At 35.1% G+C, this 18,274-nt stretch overlaps 1 protein-coding gene across 1 annotated transcript; it reads left to right on the forward strand.

Annotated features, from left to right (window-relative positions):
- The first annotated feature begins 9,386 nt into the window (after positions 1–9,386).
- LOC128555802 (toll-like receptor 2) lies at positions 9,387–10,152 on the forward strand. The gene has a single exon (XM_053539377.1). It carries the CDS (start codon positions 9,410–9,412, stop codon positions 10,073–10,075), a length of 666 nt encoding a protein of 221 aa, XP_053395352.1. The 5' UTR covers positions 9,387–9,409; the 3' UTR covers positions 10,076–10,152.
- The last annotated feature ends 8,122 nt before the right edge of the window (positions 10,153–18,274 follow it).

Here is an 18,274-nt window from a genome sequence, read left to right on the forward strand (position 1 = left end):
TTATAAATTTTACAAATTTTTTGCATGGAAGTGATTTTTTCATGCTATAAATGAAGATACTTCTAATAGTTTATAAAAAATCCATCAATAACTAATGTCAACACTTCAATTTTTTGTGTGTCATAAATGGCCAAAATTTACAATAAATACCCCTACAATTTTTTGTTGTTGATAAATTCAATATATCTAAGGATATTTTGCACATACAATTAAGTTCCTACAACAACCCTGGGAGTTCTTGAAATGATGTAATAATAACAATAATATTGGCTTAAAGAGAAATCAAGAAAAAATTTTGAAAAGGTTCTTCAATAAACCTTAAGTTTATCTATAACTGAATATAAATAAATCATTTTGATACCATAGAGCACATATAAGAATGTAATCAAAGACTAGTTCACTGTATGCTTACAATACTTTTCAAGGAACATTGCACTTTGTAATTCTTCTCTAATAATTCTAATACTTTTGAAAATGTGAAATACAATGATTATAAAACTGTTAGGTAAGATTCTGGCAATACAGACGTACAATATAGGAACAAAAAATGAATTAAGCTGTATCTAAATGTTTGATTATGTAATTATTCTAATTCAGTTAAATGATACGAAATAATGTAACTTAATCGGTTCAACCTGTTTACGGTATCTTCAGGAGTGAAAATGTACTGTTGACGTTAGTAATGTCACTTGTTAGCGACGTCGTTTTATTGTAGTAAGGGACGTCACTCTTTGGAGTTTTTCAAATACATCTCCCCTAAGTTTACACTTTTTTGACAAGGGATCCAAGGATTTCTCTCCTGGTCTGTTTAACTTCAAGCTGGCATGGCTTCCAATATTTCTATAACCATTTCAAGACTTGAATATAATAATGTTATACATAACTAACTTTATATGTAATTAGCTTTGTAAAAGAACGCCGGCCCGTCCGCTTTGCTCAACAGGGAAAGCACAGGTCTACGGATAGCGGGGTCGTGGGTTTGATACTCTGGCAATGCGTATTTTTTTCCTGGACTATTTGATAAAAGACATTATGTCTAAAATTATTCGATCCCCAAGTTGGTCAGTTATTTGAGAATAGGTTTGCACTTGCACAGAATCAGGAACACTGGTTAGGATAAATGCCAGCCGTTTCATGTACATTTCTAAAATACTGTTGAAAAACAGCATCAAAATCAAAACAAACATAACTCTATCTTTACATACTAAAACCTACACCCTAAATAGGATTTGGTCACTAATCACTCCACTCAAAATTTTAAACTTAACGTTCGTATATATGTTCAGCAAGATAAACATCTTATTAATATTGGAACCCATACTTACAAAGTAACTATGTTAACCCCTTTATAGATTATTCAAGCTCTAGTTTCTCTTTTAAATTAGCTAACTTTTATGTTCTGTTCCAACTGACAGTTATTAACACCCTTGCATTTCGATAACGTATATCAATGTATTGTTTTCTTTTTAAGTAACTTTTTTTATAAACGACCATACATTTTTGGTATTTGAAATTTGCGCTTCTGACCGATCATCCGGCTGGCTACCGACCCTCCGAAGTGCCCGCCCGTGATGAAATAATGCACGGAGGGGCACCTGGGGTTTCCCCTACGATCAAATGCTGTAGAGTTGCATTATGACCTATAATTGTGTAGGTGTGCCGTTAAACCTAACAAGAACAAAGCAAAATTCTGACAAATGCACATGTGCTAGGCACGTATCACAAATGGGTATCCCTTGTACGCCTCTTCCTCAAACTCCCAAAAAACTTTGGGATACCATTTTGATAATAAGAGTTTTTGATGGAGAGCAACGCTTGAATTCTTTCAAGTCTAATCACAAAATGGTAAATGAAAAATGTAATAAAATACACTACAAAAAAGCTATAGAATATTAACTTTGCACGTCTGATCATCGCACTAAACAATAGTGTTAAATTTGAACTAACTTTTACCGACAGAACATACAAAGAAAATACCAAAAGTGTTTTATTGTATCGAAAAGTGGGGCAATGATTCGCAAAAAAGGCATAAAAATTATATAATCTTTAGTTTATTCTTATTTATTTAAGCTCGATTGTTTTGCTTTAAGCTTATTAGCTCACTTGAGCATTGCTCAGGTGAGTAATTGTGATCGCTCGATGTCCGGCGTCCGTCGTCTGTCTGTCGTCTGTCAACATTTAGCTTGTGTATGCGATAGAGGCTGTATTTTTCAACTGATCTTCATGAAATTTGGTCAGAATGATGCCTTTGATGAAATCTAGGCCGAGTTTGAAAATGGTTTATCTTGGGCAAAAATCTAGGTCACTACGTCAAATAAAAGAAAAGCTTGTGTATGCGATAGAGACTGTATTTTTCAATTGATCTTCATGAAGTTACCTTGATGAAATCTAAGCCAAGTTCGAAAATGGGTCATCTAGTTTCAAAAACTAGGTCAATAAGTCAAATCAAAGAAAAACCTTGTGTATGCAATAGTGGCTGTATTTTTCCATTGATCTTCATGAAATTTGGTCAGAATGATCGCCTTGATGAAATCTAGGCCGAGTTTTTGGGGTCATGTGGAGTCAAAAACTAGGTCAGGAGGTCAAATTTAAGAAAATCCTTGTGTGTGCGATAGAGGCTGTATTTGTCAATTGATCTTAATGAATTTTGGTCAGAATGATTGCCTTGATAAAGTCTAGGTCGGGTTTGAATATGGGTTATCTGGGGTCAAAAACTAGGTCATTTCGACAAATCAAAGAAAAACATTGTGTTTGCGATAGAGGCTGTATTTTTAACTGATCTTCATGAAATTTGGTTAGAAAAATGACTTTGATAAAATCTAGGCCGAGTTTGAAAATGGGTTATCTGGGGTCAAAAACTAAATCACTAGGTCAAATCAAAGAAATACCTTGTGTATGCAAAAGAGGCTGTATTTTTCAATTGATCTACATAAAATTTTGTCAGATTGGTTGCCTTGATAAAATCTAGGCAAGTTCGAAAATGGGTCATCTGAGGTCAAAAACTAGGTCAATAGATCAAATCAAAGAAATACCTTGTGTGTGCGATAGAGGCTATATTTTTCAATTGATCTTCATGAAATGTGGTCAGAATGATGGCCTTGATAAAATCGAATTCGAGTTTGAATATGTGTTATTTGGGGTCAAAAACTAGGTCATTAGGTCAAATCAAAGAAAGAGATTGTGTATGCGATGGAAGCTGTATTTTTCCATTGATCGTCATAAAAATTAGTCAGAATGATTGCCTTAATAAAATTTATGTTGAGTTTGAAAATGGGTTATCTAGGATCAAAAACTAGGTCACTAGGTCAAATCAAAGAAAAACATTGTGTATGCGATAGAGGCTGTATTTTACAATTGATTTTCATGAAATTGGTTGCATTGATAAAATCTAGGACAAGTTCGAAAATGGGTCATCTGGCGTCAAAAACTAGGTCAATAGATCAAATCAAAGAAAAACGTTGTGTATAAGATAGAGGCTGTTTTTTTTTCAATTGAACTTCATGACATTTGGTCAGAATGATTGCCTTGATAAAGTCTAGGATGAGTTTGAATATGGGTCATCTGGGGTCAAAAACTAGGTCACTAGGTCAAATCAAAGAAAAGACTTTTGCATGCGATAGAGGCTGTATTTTACAATTGATATTTCTGAAATTTGGTCAGAATAATTTCCATGATGAATTCTTAGCAGAGTTTGAATCTGGGTCATCTGCGGTCAAAAACTAGGTCACAAGGTCAAATCAAAGATAAACCTTGTGTGTGCGATAGAGGCTGTATTTTTCAATTGATCTTCATGAAATTTTGTCAGATTGGTCATCTTGATAAAATCTAAGCCAAGTTCGAAAATGGGTTATCTAGTTTCAAAAACTAGGTCAATAAGTCAAATCAAAGAAAAACCTTGTGTATGCAATAGAGGCTATATTTTTCAATTGAACTTCATGAAATTTGGTCAAAATGATTGACTTGACAAAATCTAGGAAGAAATTGAATATTGGTTATCTGGGTCAAAAACTAGGTCATAAGGTCAAACCAAAGAAAAACTTTGTGCATGCAATAGAGGCTGTATTTTTCAATTGATCTTCATAAAATTTTATCAGAATGATTTCCTTGATAAAATCTGGCTTGAGTTTGAATATGAGTCATCTGGGTCAAAAAATAGGTCACAAGGTCAAATCGAAGAAAAACTTTGTGTATGTGATAGAGGCTGTATTTTTAATTGATCTTCATGAAATTTGGTCAGAATGATTGCCTTGATGAAATCTAGGTCGAGTTCGAATATAGGTCATCTTTGGGCAAAAACTAGGTCACTAGGTCATACCAAATTTTTGGTCCAATCCTTATGAAAATTTGCCAGAATATTTGTTTCCATGGAATCACTAGGTCAAACATGTTTACACTGTTATGATGTGTTTCTCAGGTGAGCCACCTAGGGCCATATTGGCCCTCTTGTTTGATTTGAATCACTCGCGAGTCTATGGTGGCTGATTTCTGCCATTTCGTGTCTTCGTGTCGGCGAGGCGAAATGTCGAAGTAACAAAAACACGAAAGGTCGAAATAATGCATATTTGTTCGTATCGGCGAAAAAACACGAAAGGTCGAAAACTACACTTATTTGTCGTGTTTCCGCCTTTCGACATTCGAGGCGAATACACGAAGTAACGAAACATTGAAGGCGAAATAGCGAAATTTCAGAGGCAAGCAAACGAACTTTTGTATTTATCACTTTTTGTGTCGGCGGGTATCTAAACTTCGTGTTGTCGTCCTTCTTTTGTCGTGTCTTTGTGTATTCGCCTCGAAAGTCGAAAGGCGAACACACGAGAAATAAGCAGTTTTCGACCTTTCGTTATTTCGACCTGCCGACACGAACACACGACAAATGTGCAATTTCGTCCTTTCGTGTATTTGCCTTCCGGTAGTCATGCGCATAAAAATTACACATAATTATGCTACTGAAATGAATATGCTATCTAAATAATGTGTTTTACCATTTATAAAATAATATTTGTCCTAAAACGCAAGATAATGATTTACATTCCATAAAGATGTCATTGTGTAGATATTTTATCACTAGTATTAATTTTGTACATTCATTAAGCTTCTCTCAGTCTTACGGCCAACCTGAACTTTGAATGCTATCTAGATAATGTGTGTTACAATTTACACAAAAAGTTTTCAATTTATGATAGAAAATGTTTCATATGCAATAAAACATGTCACTCTTCAAGTATTTCAGTTCTGGTATTAAATTCATATATACATTACGCCCCATTTTGCCCCATATTATAGTGTATTAAGGCAGACCCTACACGAAACATTTGTCGTGTGTTCGTGTCGGCGTGTCGAAGTCACGAAAATCGAAAACAGCTTAATTTTCGTGTGTTCGCCTTCCGCCTTCCGAGGCGAATACACGAAGTAACGAAACATTGAAGGCGAAATAACAAAGTTTTAATACCCGCCGATACGAATTGTGATAAATACAAAGGTTCGTGTGTTCGCCTCTGAAATTCCGTTATTTCGCCTTCAATGTTTCATTACTTCGTGTATATCAAGTGTGTAGGAATTCAGAGAGGTTTTGTAAAGTCTTTTCAAATACAACAAAGTATATACAGATATTTCAAACACATTGTCTATAAAACTAAAAGCAAAGCGATGTTTTGGAAATGAGTTATTACATTTAAATTTTCTCATTTTAAAGTACCTTTGAGCTTATTCCAGAATAGTTCTTGTCAAACATTTTCTTCCGTCCATTCAAAGTAGGTGGTTATCTCTAGGAGAACTTTAACTGACTCATTCATGTTTCTTCCACTATCTCCTCCAGCAAAACTACAACAAGCATCGTTCCGTCCTCAATGTATTTCAATGGGCAACTTTCAGTTCAAACATGCACCGCTCGCTTGTTTAGAATGAGTTTGAAAGGATAAGTATAATCTTTTTACTTTTCTTGATACAGCTTACAATGTTATGATAAATGAACACACCTGCTTGAAAATCTCTTTCATGAATACACAGCTTCAAGCTGTGTTGTTCCTCCAAGACTGGAATAAAAAAAAAGAATCTTCCTGGATATAGGCAACAAAGGCGTCTTAGAGAAATTCTCTCCATCAATCTACGTAAAGTTCCGTCTTTTCCTCATCAAGTAAATGTTATGCTTGATAACCCACTTTTTCCGATATGTGATGATGGAAGTTGTTACAATAGCACATGGTCTGGCAATCGGATGGCGTTCCAGGTATGAAAAATGCACTTTTGATAATTTCTTTCCTACTTCACTTCGTTTACCGGATAGGCACAGACATGTTCGTCAGGATAGTACATAACACGTTTTCTTTTCGATTTTAGCCATGTGAAAAACCATTCAAGATCACAATTGCAGATAAATAGGTTTCTTGATAAATGAAAGATATCTAAAGTATTAAGAAAAGCATCTGAAATATGTTACCAATTTAATTCATTCCCAGGAAGACATTTTTTAATTGGTTTACAAACTTCGTAAGATATTGGGTCATGGTAATTTTCCAAATGTATTTGGTAAAATTATAAAACGTTTTATTAAAAGAGGTTACGACCCAACTGTTTTGAGACGTACCGCATGTTTAGTGTTCAACCCGTTTACAGTTGGACACTACGCTTCCCTCTTTGATTGTGTCTGACGGAAGAGGGGGAGGACTCTATGATAAGCAGTTTATAAATCCTACCAGGACTGAACTGTTTTGATATTTGTCTTCTGGCCTGTTTCGTCGGGCCCTTAAGGGTGTTTCTCTTGTTGCTCTGTCTTCTGAAAAGGCATTGAGTACATACGTTTTTGGTTCTTAAGGTTTGCTTTTTATATATTTATACACGAGCATTTTTGTGTTTTACATGCCATGCCTTTTTGTTTCCTTTACATGTGTAAGAGATTCACCTGGAGGGGATTACTTTTATTTACACTGTCCCGTGTCTGTGGAACATGGTGGGGGTAAGAGTGAGGTTGGGTGCGCACCATAAACCGGTTTAAGCTCCCCAGTGGTGTTTTTGCCACTGACCGTTCCAAGGCGGTGCCCCACTGTGTTCCTTTGTTCGTTTTGTCCTATGTGTTGGCTTTGTGTGTGTGTGTGTGTGTGTATGTGTGTGTGTGTTCCTTTGTTTGTTCGTTTTGTCCTAATGTGTTGGCTGTGTTTTTGGTGCGTGGCATTCCCTGTTTGATATTTGTCTTTGTTTTTTTTTTTTACTGGAATGTATAATTACTCAAATGTTCAATGTAATTTCTATCAAGATTAATCTTGTTCAAGCTCGTTATGTTGGCAAGAATCATTTTCGGATCATGCTGTATCTCGCAGTTATAACTTTTGAAATACTCTAGCCGTGTTAGAGGAGCAAACAATGTATATATTGAATCTTCTGACACTTCAATCATATTTATATAACTTATTTTAAGGGCAGTTTAGGTACAAATTTGAATGTCTCCGTGAAGGAAGTAAGTATATTTAACCCAGGTCCATTGGTACAAATTCTGAGTTCAACAGGTGACTTTGACCGAAATGCGTATGGTTCTATGTATGGGTTATGGCCTGGTTTTTATCAGCATTGAATGACGAAAGCCTAGGAAGATTTCGAAGCTGAAGTTGCCTCTTTCTTAAAGACCTTCGAGATTATCCAGACATTTAAAGCTGTCTCTCCAGTTAATGAGTTAAAAAGAGCTTTTGCAGATTTGGCACCAGGCTAATATTAGAATTCTTCTCGCAAAACACAGGTATTTCATTCAGCTTATTGTAACTCATTTGCAGTTCGCGTTAGAAAGTTCACATGTGTTAGAAAGTTAAAGGCGATGTCAGACTCTTTTAAAACTTCAAAGTGCCGTAAAACTGACTTGGAAATATATGTCAAATTGTTACGTTTTAGATACAACATTTGTAATCGTGTGCCGTCCTTACGTGTCATCTTTTATTGTATCCACGCCAATATCATTAAGTTCCAGAATCTGAAGGTGATGATTTTTATATTCATTAAAAAATATTTTGATTTCCAGATAAATCCAGGAATTTCAACCTATCAAATTGTCACAACGCATCCGCACTGATTGAAACTATTTTGTTAAATCCAAGTTTTGAATCAAACATTTTGTCCGAATTTTGCTGAATGTCTGTTGTGTAACATTTGGTAGGTTGTTGCCTTCAAATATAAGATAAGAAAAATCGCCTTCAGCTTTGGAATGTATGTTAAGTTTTTGGTGACTGCAATTAAAAACACTTCCGGCAATGTTGCATGAATAGTTAACCATCTCAGTTTCAGTGACGGCGGCAGATACCCAATATATCGTTAATGTCAGCATCAAATTATATCTAATAGACATACCACGCTTTAAATCTGTAGAAAACATGATTGCGACTGTTGCCATTTATTTACACGATGCAGAATTATTTCTTTCGCTGCATTTGTTCACACAAAGCCAAATTATTTCCTTAGTTTCTTTTGTATACTCTTTGTCAATTTAATTCTCTTAGTTACATTTCATTGTCTTAATTTTCTTAGCTGTAACTCCCCAGTGTCGCGCAAACCCAGGCAAGCACCCGAACTTTTGTATTTATCACTTTTTATGTCGGCGGGTATCAAAACTTCGTGTTGTCGTCCTTCTTTTGTTGTGAACCACCATCGTCTTCGTGGTATGCCAGATTTTTGTCTGAATAAAAGTAGTTCTGAAACAGCAGTTAGACGCTTAACTCGATTGCACCTTAGTTATAACCAAATCAGTGTTCTAAGCAGCAAAAGTTTTAAGTGTTTACCAAAGTTAACACAACTTAAAGTAAAGGGAAATATAATCTCCTTGTTACCTTACGAAATGTTTTCTTCAGTAAAATATATTGAACTTTTTGATGTAAGTTTGAAGACTGGGCATCACGCTCGCATTGAACCACGTGCGTTATGGTCAAAAACTCTTCGATCCTTGACTGTGGGGTTCGATGGATCAGCTAAGTCTATATTTGATTCAATAAAAGACACCTTCAGGAATTTACCTAGGCTTGAGGGACTGAGTATCAATCACATTAATATGCTAAACCTGACAGACAAAGCAATTTCAACTCTCTTTTTGCCTTTACCTGGCTTGAAACATTTTGAGTGTTATAGTTGTCGGATATCGCAGGATCCTAGTATATTTCTAAAAAATAAATCCCTTTTGGAACACATCAGTTTACAGGCGAATTTTATTGAAACAATCAGTGATTCTACATTCAGGAACAAACCATACTTAAAATACTTAAATTTAGGCATGAATAAAATTAGTCATTTGAAAAAGGCGTCTTTGTCAGACGAATTTCTAAATAGTTTGGACACGTTAGACCTATCCGGGAATCCATACACTTGTGACTGTGACTTAGTATGGTTCATAACATGACTAAAAAATAAACATCACACAAACATTAAACATTTTCCGAACATGTATTTATGCACTTACCCAGGAGCTATGTGGGGAAAGAAATTGACGGAAATACACTTTTCGTACCGGCAATGCCACCCATTTAGTACCCTAGAATGGACGGGCATGATTGGTGGGCCTTGTTTGGTCCTATTAATGTTTGTTTCATTCCTTTTATATCGAAATAGGTGGAATATCAAACACTACATATATCTCATCCGAAAACGAAGGAAATATATGCGTGTGGATGGAAATAATTTCGTATACGATGCTTTTGTTTCATACAACGAAGAAGACTCACAATGGGTTCGAGAATACCTAATTCCATTCTTAGAGGAGCAGCACAACTTGAAGCTGTGTATACATGAGAGAGACTTTCAAGCAGGGGTCTTCATCAATGATAACATTGTAAACTGCATAGATGAAAGTAAAAAGATCTTAGTGCTCCTTTCGAATTCATTCTCGACAAGCGGCTGGTGCATGTTTGAACTGAAAGTTGCGCACTCAAAACATATTGAGGACGAGACAGAGTTAGTTGTTATCATGCTTGAAAAGATACATGGTCGAAATATGAATGAATCTATGCGGGTTCTGCTGGGGACAACCACATACCTAGAATGGACAGAAGATCATGTTGGCCAGGCTTTGTTTTTTAATAAACTGAAAGATTCAATGGGGGTTAAGTGAAAACATTGATAGAATGACACTTGTTTGATACTAAAGTTGTATGCAATTTATTATACTTGAATTGTAACAAGATTAGATAGCAGCAGAATGGTCTTAATTTGTTTCTGTCCCAATTTTGTGTTGGTAACCTAAAAGTGATAAAAAATAGTAGTACCTATAATAGAGCACAGGAACACTAAATAAGATAGTTATGCAGATTGACGTAGAAGTATGTTCGAGTTCGACTGATATATGTAGTAGAATTAACGAGTTTTTGCTGATTAATGTACAAGTGTTTACGAGTTTCGCTGGTTACTGCAAAAGTAAAGTTACCAGATATAGTGTTTTACGAATTCTGCTGATTAATGTAGACGTGTACAAGTACACGAGTTACGCTGATTAATGTAGAAGTGTTTACGAGCTATGTGTACTTATATTCGAGTTGATCGCAAACATTGCGATCAGCCACGAACCATGCATAAAATTGAGCTACGAAGGTGATTCAATGAATTTTGTCATTGATCCTCGTGTGCTTAAATTATCAAACAATGATGAAAATAATTTTCACACCATTCCTTTTACTCATCCTTCCTGCATAGAAACACATTCTTGGGGTCTTGCTATTCGTGATCTACATGTCAGCTTAATATGCTGTTTAGATTAAGTAAAATTGCAGAATCAATGGCACTTCTTGTGGCAAAGAATTTACTTGCGAGCACATGTTTTAGCAAGGGAAATAGATAAACAGCATACGGACTTAGGTCAAGGGAATACGGTGAGTAGTCAACCTGTATAACATGTTCTTGTTCTACTGTATAAGACACCTGTCATGGATGATCTGTATGCCTTTCAAACCTTTACTTAGGCATTTCTTTGGATAGGTTTTTGAAATCTGTAAGTATTTTTTTCACCAAACAAAAAACTGCTCTTAACGTCACTACAGAACTACCATGGATACCACACAAGTCAAAAAATATCTACTTTGAAGATATCAAACAGTAATGAAATGGGAGTGCTAATCACCTGGGGTGCAAGTGGAAACATCCGAAGGCTTACATACATTTATCGCCGCACGGATCGATATGAAAAATTACAAAGTAACAACAAATTCTTGTGCACTTTACATAAAGATTTTGCGCTTCCTTATCCCTGCAAATACACAAAATTAAATGTTTCGCAAAATTAAGTACTAAACAGTATTAAGTAAAAACGGTTCCATTTTGAACATACAAACTATGTCCTCTGATACTTTTGTAATCAAAGAAAGAATATTTAAATGGACTGGACTATAGAACAATAATGATATTTGTTTACAACTGAAGTTTGGTTATATTGCGAGTATGAGTCGGGAATCGAAGCCAAGTTGCTTTGCATTTGGTATTGGCAAACGCTTTACAATTCTGAAAAAAAGTCTTCTTAAGAAATATAGCATATGTTCTTTGTTGTTGTACGGTCTGGAGGTAAGTCCATTCAATGGATTAATGAATTATTTCTTTGTAAGCTCAGTATATATATACTAGTATATATATATGAGCCGCGCAATGAGAAAACCATCATATGCGTTTGTGACCAGCAGGGATCCAGACCAGCCTGCGCATCCGCGCAGTCTTGTCAGGATCCATGCTGTTCGCTTTCAAAGCCTATTGCAACTAGAGAAACCGTTAGCGGACAGCATGGATCATGCGCAGGCTGATCTGGATCCATGCTGGACGCAAACGCACTATGTTGGTTTTCTCATGGCGCGGCTCAATTATATTGAAAATAAAGTAGTTATTGTCATTTTGTTCATGAGCGGGGGAGGGGAGTATTTATATCAAATAAGCCTAAAATATTTTACGTAATGTCTTGCAGATAGGCAGCGTGATTATTTGAAACTCGGTATATTAAGAATGATTTTCCCAGTTACTTGATGTAATACAACAAATGTCAAGCATGCCTTGAGAAAGAGAGAAATAACGGACTTAGCACTTGTCTAACTTATAAGTGTTTGAAACAAAAGAAAAGATAAAAGATTTACAATTTGTGTATAACAAAGTATGTTCAAGTAGTTAATATCCGGCCAGGATTACTCCTATTCATTTGATACAAAAACTGAAATCCCTTTAGCTATATCTATTGTTCCATGTCGAGTTATTCTACAAGTAAATTTTCGTACATTTTAGTGAGTGGTTATGATAATTTTTGACGTTTAAGCTTTGCTAGTTGAGTAAGACCAAACAGCTCTTTCTGTACATTTTCTCTAGCGGACACCCGGGTAAAATGATACTCCATCCTAAGAAAAGAACTTTTGGAAATAACGAACACAATCCAGTCAAGTATTGGCAGCCCCAGTGTAATTAATTTAGTTCATGAGAGGTTATGAAATGTGTAACAGCAATTGCACGTCCCCTAGCACCGGCTTTAGAGGAACGCTTATGTATGAATACATAGAATGGGATCGAATTATCCATAATCAAGCCAAAAGGGTACAATTCATTACGGAGCGTTGGATGGCAAGTAATTTGAAAATAAGCGCACTTAAGTACTCGATCATTGAGACCAATCTTACATTTGCGCTCCTTTTGAGACTACCCTAGATACCAAAACTGGGTTAGGATATATTCGTACACTTGATGTAGTAACATAATATTTCGTTTACATTTTGATAGGCATTTGCTAGTAAATAATGTTTTGTTTATTATTTTCAATTACTTACCAAAAGCGCCTTTACGGATTCGATACCAGTCTGTCTATCACGAGCTCTTGAATCACACACATAGATTCACACAAATTCATTTTCGCCGGCCTAATATTGCATCTTTAAGGATACGGCATATTCAGTGAACATAAATAGAAGATAAACGAAATTAAAACGTTATTACAAGTATTGATAACCCATATAGAGAAGATATTACTTACAAGGGACGGTGATTCTCTTTCACCTTTTTAATGATTGTAAAGACATACTATTAGGTGCTGTAACAATTTTCGGTGTTTCTCTTGGAAAAGAAATGTATTTTTTACTTGTACAATATCGTGAAGAAACACATCAATGTTTACTCTTCAAATGTTAGTGCAGAATGTTGTCACTTAATAGATAATATCTGATATATTAAATGTTTTCAAAACAATCAGCATAAATTAAATTATACGAAAACTATACAACCGGGACATGATTGTATTGTCTCATCTCACAATATTTTATCAACAGCAAGCATACGAAGTCGCATCATTGTAAAGTAATCAGTCCAAGTTTTATACGAACCTATCACCACCACATTGCACAAGAACAATTACAGCAAGGTATATAACACCAGTGTTCACTTGTGAAAGATATTTCCATTTTACACTGAAACGATTATACTCTATGTAAGAATATAATTACAACATATAAACAGTCAAGCGTTGCAGTCATTCGTCAACTGTTGTTTTTTTTTTAGTTTGCAGTGAAACTCTTTCCAGAAAAAGTAAATGCTAAACAGGAGATTCAAAGAGAACACAACAGCGAACTTGAAGTCTACAACAAATGAGAAAATGGATGACAGTAAAAACAGTACACGCCTCATCAATGTAATTAATTCGCGGTAAATGGAAAATAGACACATAGGAACTAGAAAAGTATTGAAATCGGTCAGTAATATTCATTGGAAGTCAAGGAACACACTTGTTTCTTCATTTTTGCTTGTAATACAATTAAAAAATTACCCTTTGATTTCGTAAAAAATATTTATAATTTTTTCTTTGAAAGAAAAGAAAAAAAAACAAACAAACAAAAACACAACTAGATTAATGAATAGAGGTATTAGAGCACTAATAGTAATGTTTACAAAATGGCCTTTGCTTGGTATATTCTGAAAGGTAACAGTGTTTTGCACTATTTTGCAATTTTTAAACAACTTTTACCGTGCCGTTTTTTATAAATTTTGTATAACTTATGGTATTTCCTCAAGCTCAAGTAGAGACAAATTTCAAAGTGATAGCCACTATCCAAAACGTTTGCAGAGAACTCATTTGACCATTAATTTTAATAAAAGAAACATCAAACTATTGGTAAACAATTATAAAATACAAAATAAATATGTCAATATCATTTTTTCTATGGTGCCTCAAGTAAACGGATTTAATGAGACAGAATTCATACTTCAACATTGAAAAAATAAGGTCAAATGCTTTGTTTCTGTTTTGAATTTTGCTTACTCCAGTTAAAAATAACCTTAGGACAGACGTAAAACCTACTTAAATTTCATTCACACTATATAATCTAAGAGTGAAAGCAAAATAGAGAACTTTCACCGCGTGTAGCTCAATATTTTTAAAGATGTGTAACTCTACCCCTTCTGTTTGAGTAGTAAATTCACATTGAGCACCAAAAAATCGCTTATAAGATTCATCTTTTTCCATTTTTGTACAAAAAATCAATAATAAGTCTTGAAAGAAGTAAAAACTTACTAGAAAAAAGGGAAATAAGGAAAAAAAAAATTTTGGTCCCAGTAGGGCTTGAACCTACGCCCCACTAAGACTTGCAGTAAAAGTAGGTTTATGGTAGGAATTGAATACTCTTCAAAAAGAAGGTTCTCTATTAGTGATCTAATACCTTAAGTTAGCTACGGGTTCGCAATCGGAGATACTTATAACCCGATATATAATATTTGTTTCTGAAGCCTTCCTGTAATGCTTTAACATATGCACTTGGCTTAATGGAGTTTCTCTTCTGAAAGGCATTGAGTACATACGTTTTTGGTTCTTAAAGTTTGCTTTTAATATGATTATACAGGAACATTTTTGTGCTTTACTTGCCATGCCTTTTTGTTTTTATTACGTGTGTTTGAGATTCACCTGGGGGTATTACTTTTATTTTAATTTTCCCGTGTCTTTGGAACATGGTGGGGGTAAGATTTAGGTTGGGTGCGTAACATAAACCGGTTTAAGCTCCCCTGTGGTGTTTTTGCTACTGACCGTTCCAAGGCGGTGTCCCACTGTGTTCCTTTATTTGTTCGGTTTGTCCCCGTGCGTTTGCTTTGTGTGTGTGCGAGAGAACGCGCGATAGTAATTTTTTAACACATTTGTAACACTACGTACAATAAAGGTATGATTCTTATAGTATTAAGTCTGTAACTATGAAAGGCACTTCTTGAATTACTGTTTCATTTGGAAGAAGACACGGTAAAAATACAATGATTTGTTTATAAAATAAAATCCAAGCTTTTTCAAGATACCATTTTAAGACACGGTCGGATCTCCTGGTATAGAAGTAAAGGGAAATTTATAATTTACTCACTCAATAATTCGTCTGAAGTCGAATAAATTTCCTTTTTGACATGAATGATAGATTGAAAAAAGTTTCTTTGATCAAACTTGACTGTTTTTCAAGAAAAAGATAATGCATTCTTTTGATGTTAAATGACTGATGTTGTATTTGGACTTTATTAATTTCCTATATATTCTGAATAATTATATTAATTTCCTTTTGTTGACGCAGTAGAAGGGAATAGAATGAACTAAACTAACTATTGTACAATTCTGATGATAGTTCAAATCTTAGATTAAAACACATGCTTTGAAACTTTAAGCTTTCAAGGAGGAAACGGCCTTCAAATAAGTCTAACTTTTTTATAACTCTTTCACTTAACGGATACAAATGATACTTTTTATCACTTACTATACCTGTAATTTCTTCTTACTCATAAACAAATGTCATTCTGTTATCTATGTCATATTTTTATGATCATGTATACATACATGCTTGTCATTTCTTTTATAACCAGTTTGTAGTTGGCCATATAACTATAGATCTGATATCAATTTGCCTGACTGATCCAAAGGAATTTGACCATTTTTGATAAAACCAGTTTGTCCTAAAACGTAGGATTATTGGCAAGTACGATATTTTTTAGCATATTTTCAGAACTTTAAAAAAGTACATTAAGGTATGGTGGCCGGTTGCGGCCATTTCAAACCCGCCAGAAATTTTATCGTTTGTGCATAAAATGTCGCGGGCAACTTACAAATCTGCGAGATTTTCTGTCGAGATCATACAAAATGTCGCAAGGAACGTATAAACCGCGATATTTTATAATAGTAGTTGGAAACAGCAAGGAACATTTTGACTCCGGCGGCCGGTAGCGTCCATGGTTTGACTCTACATATTATCCCTCGTCTGTCTATAAAAAGTCGAGGTTCAGAAGGAAATCCGCGACATTTTTTGCAATTGTTGTAGAACTTCTACAAAAAGTCGAGGGTAAAAATTAAAAGCCGCGACTTTTTGTTCCTCAACAACGGTCTCATAAAATGTCGCGGCGAATAATAGCGAGTTTTATAGCCGCGACATTTTATGCAGACGGAGTGAATACACCTGTTCTTTTTACATTAACAATTGATACGAAGTTGGCTGTAGCAGTAGCAAAAACGTGAAATAGGCAGTAGCAGTGATAGCAGCAGGAGCAGTAGCAGCAGTACCAGCAGCAGAAGCAGAAGTAGATGCAATAGCAGCAGCAGTAGTAGCAGCAGAAGCAGAAATAACAGGAACAGTAGCAGTAGCAGTAGCAGCGGTTGCAGTAGTACCAATAGCAGCAGTAGCAATAGTAGAAGAAGAGCCGTAGGATAAGCAGCATCAGCAGTAGCAGTAGTAGCAGAAGCAGCAGTAGAATTAGTAGTTGTAGCAGCAGTAGCAGTAGTACAAATAGCAGCAGTGACCATGGTAGCAGAAGCAGCAGTATCATAAGCAGTAGTAGCAGTAGTAGCAGTAGTAGCAGAAGCAACGTAGGATTAGCAGGCGTAGCAGCAGTAGTAGCAGCAGTAGCAGTAGCAGCAGCTGCAGCAGTAGCAGTAACAAGAGTAGCAGTAAAAGCAGTAGTAATAAATGCAGTAATAGAAGTAGCTATATTATCAGTAGCAGCAGTAGCAATAGCCGAAAAGCAGTAACAGGGTAGTAATAGCAGCAGTAAGTAGATAAGTACTTTAAGAGTGAAAGTGCATCAAAATTTTAACCTGAAATTCTAAGTAAAAAGGGGGGATAATTCATGAAATATTGGTGTGAGAGTTATGGCCCTTGTGCCATATGATGTGGGTGATGATGAGGAATAACTATTTTAACTTTGAAACAAATCCATCCAGTAATTACAGAGATAAGAAGAAAGGAGAAAAAAGAGAAAGTGTAAAACAACTAAGGTGGGGACGCGGAAGGACGCCGACGCCGGGTTGAGTAGGATAGCTCTCCATATACTTCGTATAGTTGAGCAAAAATGATTAACAAGGCGTACATCAATGTATAAATGTATCGGCTTAACCAGTCGCATTGCTTTAATTAACAAGTATTGAAATTATATCAGCATTAACAGAAAATAACATCACAGTTCAAAATATTCTGAGATACTGTTACACTATTTCAGTTTATATTTGTTTTAAGTTCAGGCCAGAACAGATGACTTTAGGTTAACATTATTTAAAGGTAAGTATTTCCACTTGCCTTGCAGCCATTTGTACTGTAATAATCAGAGCGTCCGTTTCGAGTGCGGAAGGTCGTAGATTCAAATAATATGTCAACCTTTTCATTCATGTTTTAGTACATTTATTTGCCTTTGAAGTACATATTTACTAATATATTTTACGATAAACGTGCCCATGAACTAATCAGCACATTCTATAAGACCATTTTGTACACAATGACATCACAGATATTTGCATATGTATTGATAGATCTGGCCAGTGAAAGAAGAAATGGAAATAGTGTTTGTTTATATATACCATTAAAGGGACTGGCCTCCAGATCGTTCGAATATAATTTTTTTAGATATCTGGAAATAAATGCTATATTTCTTAAGAAGGCTTTAAAACTTAATTACTGACACACTATATGTTACGGAAACACATGAGAATTTGCTGTTTTTACTACAACTTTTTACGATGAAAAAACGAAAAGCGTTTGTAATGCTTTTACTCCAGGTAGACTGTCTCCATTATAAATATCTATATTTTGAAGTCATAATTCACTACTTCCGTTATAGCACTATTGGTTACGACGACTGGAAAATGTCTTTATTTTCTTGATTTGGAATTTTTAAAATATTTTAGAAACAAAAACTCATATTCTAATGTTCATAATATGACCAAACTTCATTTTGAAAGAAAGATTATTTTTAGCCAGATCTGGAGGTCAGTGCCTTTAAATCTAACAGACTATACACAATGGATGGTGGAACAACTCACTAATGGGGTTAAGAGAAGTCCACTGAGATATAAACA

The sequence above is a fragment of the Mercenaria mercenaria genome, chromosome 3 (assembly GCF_021730395.1).
Source record: "Mercenaria mercenaria strain notata chromosome 3, MADL_Memer_1, whole genome shotgun sequence".
Lineage (NCBI taxonomy): Eukaryota > Metazoa > Mollusca > Bivalvia > Venerida > Veneridae > Mercenaria > Mercenaria mercenaria.